At 35.2% G+C, this 12,839-nt stretch overlaps 1 protein-coding gene across 1 annotated transcript in view; it reads left to right on the forward strand.

Annotated features, from left to right (window-relative positions):
• Nucleotides 1-12,839, forward strand: part of KHDRBS2 (KH RNA binding domain containing, signal transduction associated 2) — a gene marked incomplete at both ends in the record, with an annotated part of 694,748 nt that overhangs the window by 303,482 nt on the left and 378,427 nt on the right. The window contains one exon of the mRNA XM_082664427.1: nt 10,782-10,928. Coding sequence (XP_082520553.1) covers nt 10,782-10,928 — 147 coding nt within the window. The remainder of the gene's footprint in view (nt 1-10,781; nt 10,929-12,839) is intronic.

A 12,839-nucleotide genomic window follows, 5' to 3' on the forward strand; every position in this document is an offset into this window, starting at 1 on the left:
TTCATAGAGATAGAGAAAGATAAACAAAATGAGAAGACAGAGGAATTTGTCTCAATTGAAAGGGCAAGAGAAAAAGAGAAAACCCCTGAAAAATAACTAAAGATACAGAAATAAAAGATTTATCAGATAAAAAATTCAAAGTATTTGTAATAAGAATAATAACTGAATTAAAGAAAAGAATAGATAAACACAGCAAGAATTTTAACAGGGAACTAGAACATATAAAATAGAACAAGTCAGAACTGAAGAATATAACAACTGAAATGAAAAACAAAGAGGAAGGCATGAATAGCAGACTAGGTGACACAGAAGAATGCATAAGTGATCTGGAATATAAAATAATGGAAATCACCCAATCAGAACAGTAAAAGACAAATTTTTTAAAATGAAAAAAATTTAAAGGATCTTTCAGAAAATAAAATGTGTACCAGCATTTGCATCATGTGAGTCCCAGAAAGAGAAGAGAGAAGGGGTTCGAAAATGTGTTTAATGAAATTATGGCTGAAAACTTCCAAAGCCTAAAGGAGACAGATATCCAGGTACAGGAAGCACAGAGAATTCCAAACAAGATGAACCCAAACAGATCCACACCAAGACATAGGGTGGCTCATTGGATAAAAAAACATAATCCATCTACATGCTTCTTACAAGAGACTCATTTCAGATTTAAAGACACATACTGACTAAAAGTGAGGGAGTTTACATGAAAGATATTCCATGAAAAAGGAAACAATAAGAAAGTGGAGGAGCAATACTCATACCAGACAAAAGAGACTTTAAAACAAAGTCTATACAAAATACAAAGAAGGTCACTATATTTAGAATGATGAAGAGATCAATACAGGAAAAGGGTATTACACTCATTAACACATATGCACAGGAGCACCTAAATATATAAAGCAATTTTTAACAGACATAAAGTGAGAAATTGACAACAATGCAATAGTAGTAGGGGACTTTATCACCTCACTTATATTGATGTACAGATCATCTAGCCATAAAATTAATAAGGCAACAGTGGTGTTAAATAACACAACAAACCAGTTGGACTTAATAGATACCTAAAGGACATTCCATCCAAAAACAGCAGAATATACATTCTTTTCAAGTGCACGTGGAACACTCTCCAGTATAGATCACATGCTAGGCCAAAAAGTGAGTCTCAACAAATTTAAGAAGATAGAAATTATATAAAGCCTTTTTATTTTTTTAACCACAATGGTATGAAATTAGAGATCAATTATTGGAAGAAAAATGGGAAAAGCACAAACACAAAGAGACTAAACAACATGCTACTAAAAACCAGTGGGTCAATGAAGAAATTAAAGGGATAATCAGAAAATACCTGGAGACAAATGCAAATGGAAACACAACTTTCCAAAATCTATGGGATACAACAAAGGCAGTTCTAAGAGGGACATTCATAGAGATACAGGCTTACCTCAAGAAACAAGAAAAATCTGAAATAAACAACCTAAACTTCCTTAAACGGATTAGTAAAAGAACAACAACAACAAAAAAGCCCCAAATCAGCAGAAGGAAAGAAAAAATAAAGATCAGAGAGAAAATCATTAAAATGGAGACTAAAAAACAATAAAAAATATTAGTGAAACCAAGAGCTGTTTCTTTGAAAAGATAAACAATTTATAAACCTCTAGCCAGTCTCACCAAGAAGAAGAGAGAGGACTCAAATAAACAAAATATGAAAGAGGAGAAATAACAACTGATACCATAGAGATACAAAAAAAAATCATAAGAGAATACTGCAAACAGTTATATGCCAACATATTGGACAACCTAGAAGAAATGGACACATTTCTAGACACATACAACCTTCCAAGACTGAATCAGGAAGAAATAATAGACAATCTGAACAAAACAGTCACTTAGTAGTGAAATCGATTTTGAAATAAAAAAAATTCCAGCAAACAAAAGCCCAGGACTGATAGCTTCACAGGGGAATTCTACCAAACATATAAATAAGAGCTAATATCTATTTTTCTCAAACTATTCCAAAAAACTGAAGAAGATGGAGCACTCCCAAATTCATTCTACAAGGCCACCATTACCCTGATACCCAAACCAGATACACTACAAAAATTAAAGAAAATTACAAGCCAGTATCTCTGATGAATATAAAAGCAAAAATCCTCAACAAAATATTAGCAACACAACTCCAACACTATATAAAAAGGATCATACACCATAATCATGTGGGATTTATTCCAGGGATACAAGGATGGTTCATTATTTACAAATCAATCAGTGTGATACACCACATTAATGAAAGGAAGGATAAAATTCACATCATCTCAGTAGACACAAAAAAATGCATTTAACAAAATTCAACATCCAATCATGATAAAATCTGTAATCAAAGTTGGTATAGAGTGAACATATCTCAACATAATAAAAACCATTTTTAACAAACCCATAGCTAACATCACACTCAATGGTGAAAAGCTGAAAACTTTTCCTCTAAAATCAGGCACAAGACAAGGAACAAGACAAGGAACAAGTGATGAGAGTGGCCCACTCTCACCAATTGTATTTAACATAGCATTGGAATTCTAGTCACAGCAGTCAGACAAGAAAAAGAAATAAGAGGCATTCAGATTGGAAGGGAAGAAGTAAAAATGTCACTATTTGCAGATGATATGATGCTATATTTAGAAAACTCTAAAGTCCCCACCAAAAAACTATTAGATCTAATAAATGAATTCTGTAAGGTTGCAGGATAAAATATTGACATACACATCTGTTGCTTTTTTGTACACTAAAAATGAACTCTCAGAAAGAGAAATTAAAGAAACAGTCCGATGTACAGTCACACTAAAAAGAGTAAAATACCTGAGAATGTACTTAATGAAAAAGGTGAAATACCTGTACTCTGAAAATTATAAAATATTGATGAAGGAATTTGAAAATGATACAAAGAAATGTAAAGATACCACATCTTCTTGGATAAGAAGAATTAATATTGTTGAAATGTCCATATTACCCAAAGCAATCTACAGATTTAATGAAATGCCTATCAAAATACCCATGGCATTTTCACAGATCTAGAACAAATAATCCTAAAATTTATATGGAACCATAAAACCAAACTGCCATAGCAAACTTGAGAAAAAAGAACAAGCTAGAGGTATTATGTTTCCTGACTTCAGACTATGCTATGAAGCTATAGTAATCAAAACAACATAGTACTTGCACAAAACCAGACACAGAGCAATGGAACAGAATAGAGAGCCCAGGACTAAACCGATGCACTTATGATCTATTAATCTACAACAAAGGAGGCAAGAATATACAATGGAAAAAGGACAGACTCTTCAATAAGTGATGCCAGGAAAACTGGACAGCTTCATATAAAAATTGAAATTAGGACAATTCCTCGCACCATATACAAAAATAAACTCAAAATGGAATAAAAACCTAAATATAATATCAGAAACCATAAAACTCCCAGAAGAGAACATAGGCAGAACACTCTTTGACATAAATTGTAGCAATAGATTTTGGAGCTGTCTCCTAAGGCAAAAGAAATAAAAGTAAAAAGAAACAAATGGGACCTAATCAAACTTAAAACTTTTGTACAGCAAAGGAAACCACTGTCAATTGAAAAGACAATCTACTAAATGGGAGAAAATATTTGCAAATGATATGACGGATAAGGGGTTAATATCCAAAATTTATAACCAGTTCACACAACTCAATATAAAAAAAATCCCCAAAGAACTCAATTAAAAATAGCAGAAGATCTGAATAGACACTTTTCCAAAGAAGATATACAGATGGCCTATAGGCACATGAAAAAATGCTCAATATCACCAATCATCAGAGAAATTCAAATCAAAACCACAATGAGGGCTTCCCTGGTGGCGCAGTGGTTGAGAGTCCACCTGCTGATGCAGGGGACACGGGTTCGTGCCCCGGTCTGGGAAGATCCCACATGCTGTGGAGCGGCTGAGCCCCTGAGCCATGGCCGCTGAGCATGCGCGTCCGGAGCCTGTGCTCCACAACGGGAGAGGCCACAAGAGTGAGAGGCCCGCGTACCGCAAAAAAAAAAAAAAAAAAAAAAACCACAGTGAGATATCACTTCACACCTGTCAGAATGGCTATCATCAAAAAGTCAACAAATAACTAATGTTGGTGAAGATGACAAAGTAGAACTCTTGTACACTGTCGGTATGACTATAAATTGGTGCAGCCACTATGGAAAACAGTATGAAATTTCCTCAGAAACTTAAAAATAAAAGTACCATATGATCCAGCAATTCCACTCCTGGGTATATATCAAAAGAAAGTGAAAACACTAATTAGAAAAGATACATGTACCCCAGTGTTCATAGCAGCATTATTTACAATAGCCAAGACATGGAAGCAACCTAAGTGTCCATCAACAGATGAATGGATAAAGAAGATGTGGTATATATAATGGAATATTACATGACCATAAAAATAATGAAATTGCCTTTTACAACACTGTGGATGACCCTAGAGGGTACCATGCTTAATGAAATAAGTCAGGCAGAGAAAGCCAAATACTCATATCACTTATATGTGGAACCTAAAAAATGAAACACATGAATGTAGATACGAATGTATATAACAAAACAGAAACATACAGATATAGAGAATAAACTAGTGGCTACAACTGGGAGAAGGGACAGGGACAGGGGTGAGATAGGGGTATGGGATAAAGAGACACAAACTACTATGTATAAAATAAATAAGCAATAAGGATATATGGTACAGAACAGGGAAATATAACTATTATTTTGTAATAACTTTAAATGGAGTATAACCTATAAAAATATTAAATCACTATATTGTACACCTGAAAATATAATATTTTCAATCAACTATACTTCAATTAAAGAAATGGTGAGTAGGACATCAACTCAGTTACTTAGGTGTTCTCTCTGCTGTTGGTGTTGGTGACTTTCAGGAGACTATGGAAGGACAAAACAAAATCTGAAGTAGCACAAAGGAGGAATACATGGTCTACATCAAATTATGAACAATTTATAGCATATTCTAAAAAAATTACCCAAAGCAGGTGACTGTTCTTCTTAATTTGACAAAATGTAAACATTTTCTTTCACTAAAATCCCACTTTAAACAGCACTCTATTTGTGTGTGTGTTTATGTGATTTTAAAGGGTCATTCCAAGTAACAAATAATGATCACCACTGAGACTTCTAAGGATAGTAGGGCCAAATAACTGTCGTCCCCTTTATTTCATTGAGCTCCATAATGAGCTGGACATATAAGCTTGGGAATTAGCACTCAGTAACTAAATTACTCTGTTTAATAGAGGTGAAAATAACTTGAAATTCCCTAGGAAATTCCAGGTGGGAGGACAGAGTAATAACAAAAATTAGAGACAGAAGAGAAAAAATTAAAATTGTGTAATGAAGCAGGGAAGGGCTTGGGGAGAAGAGAAGGAGGATTTTTTTTGAGCTGTCTGTAATGAGATTATCATTACAATGATACAATGTGAACTCTTTGCTTTCTGCCCCTCGGATATTTTAAATGAAGTCAGTGTCACCCATAAATGATTTTTAGAGTGGATCTTATAGGATGTTTTAAGAAATTTTGAGTTTTATGTTAAAATTTGCAGTTGGCAAATCCAGGAACCAAATGGCTTCACCAAAGCACAAGAGGACATCTAATCCTGTGTCCTATTTTGGGGAAGTTGTCTTGAATCATCTGAACTAAGATAAACTACCTAGTTGTGAGCTGACTTGAGTGTCTACCCCAGAATAGAATTGGGGGTGGCGGGTCCTAACCATCCTGCCCTTGCTGTTGGGCAAACTGTTCAGGAAAATAAAAAATGACCTGTCCTGAAGCACATCTGTTTTAGGGATACAATATCAATATCCATGAGAAATTGTGTAAACTAATCTGAGCTCAACCTTAAAAACTTTGGATGAATGCCTTCTTTGGAACTGGCAGTTACAGACACAGAGTTAGGGAATTACAGACACAGAGTTAGTGATGTGAGATCACTAGCATTTTTAGGTAAGCTCTTCATAAAATAGGAGTTGAGTGAGAACGTTGAAAATAATAGTTTCACCCAGCACTGATAACACAGTTACCAAGGAAGCAGAATCTTTGGGGGAGGGAAAGGAAATTCACAGCATATGTGCTTGGTGGATCAAGACCTGTAACCTGCTCTAGGGCACAGTGCAGGGCACAGTGCTACATAGAACTGGATACCAGGAAAGTGTAGTGTCTTTTAGAAACTAGAGATATCCATGGTATATGGATGTATAAAATGTTTACTTACACTTAAGTATGTGTACCGGCAATACACCTATACTGATTAAGAATTTGACCTTTGTTATGAAATTAACTGGATCCTATTCTCTGATTCATAGTCTGTATAACTCTGGATAAGTTTCTCTCTCTGTGCCATAGTCCCCTCATCAGTAAAATTAGGGGAACAATATTATCTAGCATATAATTTTGCAGATAAAATTAGATAATCCATGGAAAGTACTCTGCATACCTATAATCTAAGAAGTAATACCAAAATTATGACATCTATTCCATTACTGGTATTGTTTTAAAAAATGACTTGAAGAAAATATACTGAAAATGTTAACAGTATATCTTGAATTGTATGATTGTTGAGTAAAAAAATACATTTGTAATTGTTGAGATTTTTTTTTGAAGTTTTCTTCATTGAACATGCTATTTTGAATTAAGAGGAAATTTCCCCAGCTGTCAAATTATTTCTGGGTCAGAAACATTCTTTTGTAGAAGACAAAATACAAATGATAATTCCTAAGAGAAAGCTCCCTTTAAAATCCTTTTAACAATTAAATACATGAATGCAATTTAAATTAGACTCTCTTTAGTGCCGTGCTATTCTCTAAAAGATAACTGATAAAAACTGATATGTTTTACTTATAGTTTACCTTAAGGTTAGTGTGGGTTAGAGTATTTGGGGATATGTAACACTGGATTTGTTATTCCCTAATGACCTTGTGTAAACAATTTCTAATGTTTAGCAACTAATAATTTTACTTAAAATAATTAGCTTGTGATTCCTTTGTAATAGTTAAACACCACGAATTATCCTCTGAAGGTCAGTGGCTAAAGTAAATGTCCTCAGTGGAATACATATGCCTTTATACATGGAAGACTAAATAATATCGACTGAGTGTCCAGTCTTTTAAAATGGAACTTTGAATCACGTCAAGTAAATTCACCTTCTGGTGTGTGCATCTCACATTCTTTTGATTTATTCTCTCTTCCCTTTTCCATGTCTTTATTAGATGGAGATCCAATGTTCCTAGTGTTAACTTTGGAATGATTCATTTCAGTTTACACCTAAGATTTGTCTAGCATTTCTAAATTTCTTAATCTTTTTCTTTACTCTTCTTGCTATTGTGTGCCTGTTCTAACTAGTGTAAGCTTCCAGGGCACTATGATCTTTGTTACAAAACATGCAAGATATGATGGGGCAGAAACATGAAAACACTACCACCCAGTTCATAATTGACTTACTAGGTAATGCATTTATTACAAAGATAAACATTTTTCCAATAATATATTTGGAACTCTTGTTCAATAAATACCTCAAGAGACTGTATTAAATTACTATAAATATACTTACTGGTGTCCAGGCCCTTGTGCTTTTCAGGATGGCTGTGATGTCTGCTTATATTCAAATGAAACTTGGAGCTTTATATTATAAATCCAACCAGGGTGTAAAGTATTGTTTTTGAAAATAAAATCTGAACACTTTGGCAGACTCTGGCTAGGTATTCATCAAAATTAGATATAATAATCAAGTGTCATTTTAACTCACCCTGAATGAGGACTGAATGGCAAAGACAGCTCATAATCAAGCAGTATCCATTCTCACTGTTTTCTGTCGTAAACGAAGCCCTCGCATTTTAGGTGGCCTCACGGCTGCTCGGTCTGAATCCACATACAGAGTCTCCATTGCATCCAGGGCCACCATGTGACCACGCTCTTGCCAAAGACACGTCAGCAGAGTTGATATATGAAGCCTCTGGTACATGTCCTTGAAAGGAAGCTTTTTGCTGTCCACGCTTTCTGTTTTCCACAGAGTGGAATCCAGAAGTTGTGATAGACCGCCTCCTTCATCAACACATATGAGAGGAACATCTTAGGGGCTGGAGAAGGGTGCGGAGAAAGACCACCTGCTCCTCCAGCTGCCTGTAGCCGCAGACTCTTGCATTAAAGAGAAATAACTCTTCTTCTTGTTTGAGACACATTTATTTTGGTCCCTGTTGAAAAAAACAAACATTATTTTAAAATACTACTTGAGAAATTGGAAATATTTATTATCATTATTATATTAAATTCATATGGCATTTTTTAGTATACAAAATATTCTTCAATTTTCTCAAAACTCACAAAATTCTTTGAGGTACATACTATTATCTTAACTTCACATATGAAGAAACTAAAGCTTGGGAAATTTTGCTTTGTCAGAAGTCATCCCCAGGAGCAAGGGCAAATATAGCACCTTTGAAGGTATGAGTCTGGTTTTGAAAATAACCAGCAGTAGCTCATGGGAGGTTCCACTGTGGTAACTTTGGTTCTCTGAAGTCTTTATCAGAGCTGTACCCTACTGCACTGAGTCCTGGCTCCAGTCCTGACTCACTTTGACCTTGAAGAAGTTGATTAATCTCCGAAGACTTCAGTTTCCTCATACGCTTATATAAAGTTTGATTGGGGGAGGGTGGATGTTGGGGAAAAGGAAAATGTGTTTTTAAATAGAAAGCTGCATTTTTCATGAACAACAGCCTATTGGTTCTACTGCAAAGATATCTCATCTGGCTTATTTTGAGAGTCTGAAGTCAAGTGTTATAATTCTGATCTCAATACCACACCTCCAGTGGCAGACCTTATTAAATTTGTCTAGTAAGTAGCCCTTAATAACCAGCAGAAAACCAGCTGAGGAAGTATTGAGAAGTGTCAGAATTGGACATTAAGAGAAACCTTTTTAATAAAAGTAAAAACTCTAGTTAGATAGAGAATGTATGCCTAGGAAAGTAAGAGTGTATTCCCGGGCTGACAAGTACTGCTGTGAGAGATTTGAGTAGGTGTGGGAGGCACAGGAAAACAAGCAGGCCTTTCCATCTCTGTTATGGATCCTCCATGTGTTGAAATGATGGGCATTTCTAATCAGATAAACACTTTAACATGTGTAATACAGTTACCTCATATGAAATAGATAGCAAATTTGCTTTTGTTTATCCAGTTTAGGTGTATTCATGTTACACTTCCAATTTCATCCACACATAAAACTAAAAATTACTTTAAAAATTTTTATCCTTTGAAATTTAGGGAAACAATTGCTAGTTTGGGGGGAGGAGAGTCAAGAAAGGTAAAATATAATTAATATTATTTATGTTAATTTTTAACTAAATTTTGCTTCCTTGAAATCCAAATGCAAATCTGGTTGCAAAATGAGCTGGGTTTGAATCCCAACTTGAGGTTACTTAAAGTCTTTTAAACTCAATTTCCTAATCTGAATTATGTGAATACTGTGCAAGGTTATTGTGAGATTGGAGGTGTCTGTAAAACACCTAACACACGTGAGCAAAGTACCTGGATCAGACGCTGATCTGCTCAGCATATGAACTGAATTAATCAGGCCCCAATAATGACTTGGGTGCAGTACTAACAAAAAATCTGAGGGTATGTAGCTCACGCAGAATCAAGGCCAACATAATGCTTAACAGCCATCCCTTTAATATACTCCTCTATACTGACCAAAGTGAGGCGGCCAAGATAGCGAAGTGGTGAGTAGGAGCCAAATGATGACCTACACCTGCAGGCATGAGGCTGAGAGAGAAGTCTCGGTTTTGCTCACTTTCATGGAGAATGAGTAACATTTTCACCACTTCTCAAAAAGTATCTAGAAAATCCTGGTTCTCTTAAAGAGCAATGGTCATCTTGGTTTTATTATCTGCAAACGATTACTTGTCAGGCACAAAAACAATCCTTTCCTTCCAGTGGAGTCCACTGAGGAGTTAATGGCATTTCTGTCACTTCTTTTCAGGAATTTAACATTTTTATTTAGCTGATTAAAATGTGGTGTAGATGATAATCATGCCAGATTTTTTTTAACATCTGTATTGGAGTATAATTGCTTTACAATGGTGTGTTAGTTTCTGCTGTATAACAAAGTGAATCAGCTATACGTATACTTATATCCCCATATCCCCACCTCTAGGTGGTCACAAAGCACTGAGCTGATTTCCCTGTGCTATGCAGTTGCTTCCTACTAGCTATCTATTTTACGTTTGGTAGTGTATATATGTCAATGCTACTCTCTCATTTCGTCCCAGCTTACACTGCCCCCTACCTGTGTCCTCAAGTCCATTCTCTACGTCTGTGTCTTTATTCCTGTCCTGCCCCTACATTCATCAGAACCATTTTTTTTTTTTTAGATTCCATATATATGTGTTAGCATATGGTATTTGTTACAATGGAATATTACTCAGCCATAAAAAGTAACAAAATTGAGTTATTTGTAGTGAGGTGGATGGATCCAGAGTCTGTCATACAGAGTGAAGTAAGTCAGAAAGAGAAAAACAAATGCCAGATTTTTTTTTTAAAAGAATCATTCAAACACTCAAAAATGGCTTGTACCAGATTTTTATTTCTCAAAGAGTTTCTACTAAGGGAAAATTTGCTTAGATTATGCCCTCTGTCATCTTCTCAGTAAATGTTAAATCAATGCAAAATGAGTGGATTTGTATTTCTAAAAATAACCTTTTTCACAGGAAGAAGAACTAAGGAAGAGTGGGGAAGCCAAATATGCACACTTGAGTGATGAACTTCATGTATTAATTGAAGTGTTTGCTCCACCTGGGGAAGCTTATTCACGTATGAGTCATGCATTGGAAGAGATTAAAAAATTTCTGGTTCCCGTAAGTGCTTTTCATTTTTACAAAGATGTTTCTCATCAGTTTCTATTAAAAAATGTGCCTTTGATTTTCACTGACTTTTTAGAAAAGAAACATATTGCAGACTAATTATCTGTAGAGTTGACATGAAGATTAAAATTAAAAAGAGTACAAAAAGCACTTAGCACAGGACCTGGTGCCACATAATGGTGGTTTGGAAGCAGCATTTGTCTTCAGTACACTGCATGCCACACACCCATTTGTAGCCATGAAGAATAAGACAGTTAACACATAAACACAAATACGTAACTGAAATTGTATACTTTTCTCTTGTGTCTTAATTACTTAGTAGTTGACATGTATTGTTCATAATTTTTTTTTTTCCTTTGCGGTACGCGGGCCTCTCACTGCTGTGGCCTCTCCCGCCGCGGAGCACAGGCCCAGCAGCCATGGCTCACGGGCCCAGCCGCTCCGCGGCATGTGGGATCCTCCTGGACCGGGGCACGAACCCGTGTCCCCTGCATCGGTAGGCGGACTCTCAACCACTGCGCCACCAGGGAAGCCCCCATAATTTTTAATTAGTAGAGAATATCTTCAGGTAGAGTGGAAGGGGAAAAAGATTAAACATAATATGTGTAACAAGACAACAATAGTGTTTGAAAATATCAAATGTATCTTATGCAATAGTATGTCAGGTGCTGGCTCATTATAAAACATAATGTAAAATAATCAATACTAATAAAACTAGACATTTGTTGACATTACACAAAAATTGGAAAAATAAACTTATTGCACTATATGAAGGAAACAGAGATTGTTCATATAGTAAGGGAGCAAATTCAGGGTTGCATACTGAATAGAATTCTCTACTGATTTTCTAAGAAATAGAGGAAGGTTAAATGAATGAAGCTTTCCTAAAGGTCGACAATTTAGCATTCCAGGAAGAGGTTGTTTGAATAAAAATCTTGGCGTTAGGCTTGGAGCTGGGAATAAGATAATTAGAAGAGAATGCTGAGTTAAGTTTTCTGGATTGCCCTGGCAGGAGTCTTCAGTGGACAGAGAAAGAGAGAATAGCTAAGATTAATCTGTGCAATGAAGAAACACTGTAGATTTCTAAACTAAGCAATAAACTCAGAGGAAATGGTGGGTAAGATTCATTGATTGCAGTGATTTTGATAATGGGGGAAAAAAACAGAGAATTTCATAATGGAAAAGCGTCAAAATCTAACCACATAATCTATTTATATGCCCAGTTTTAAAATTCCTGTCAAGACAAGGTTATAGAATAATCCCATACCACTCTGATTATTCCATAACTTTATATGCACACAGAATTTCTGCACAATTTATTATCTGGTACTTATCTGAACACTTCCCTAAATAGATCCCATGTTTCTTAAGAATGAGAATGCTATGTTCTCTCTTCCTTTTACTTCTGAACTAAATGCCTGGTTCTGTTGGGTAAACAGTTTTACTATATTTAGCTCAGACCAGACCTCTGGTGATCTAGGTGATCTAGAAAAAGGCTAGGACTGCCTACATTGCTAACTCATTTTGTGACTGTAGACAAGTCAGTTAAATTCTCAGAACTTTAGCTTATTCATCTTTAAAAAGAAGGTAATAATAATAGACTGACATCTGTCATAAGTATTGTGAATATTAAATGGGGTAATGCATATGAAAGGACATAGAAAATTATAAAGCACTATATATATTTTTTATTATATATATTATATATAAGTAAATTGGTGTTTTAAATCTATCTTATTATTATAGTAGATAAAATCTTGGAATGACTTTTTGAGGTGAAATACATAAAATGAAATATTATCTCATTACTACATAGATTTTAGACCTAGGCTGCATGCTAGGTTAACCCTATTTTATTATAAATACCAGTAATACATCTTGCTTACTTCTTAGACCCCTTGATAC

This window comes from Grampus griseus, assembly GCF_964374135.1.
Source record: "Grampus griseus genome assembly, chromosome: 10".
Classification (NCBI taxonomy): Eukaryota; Metazoa; Chordata; class Mammalia; order Artiodactyla; family Delphinidae; genus Grampus; species Grampus griseus.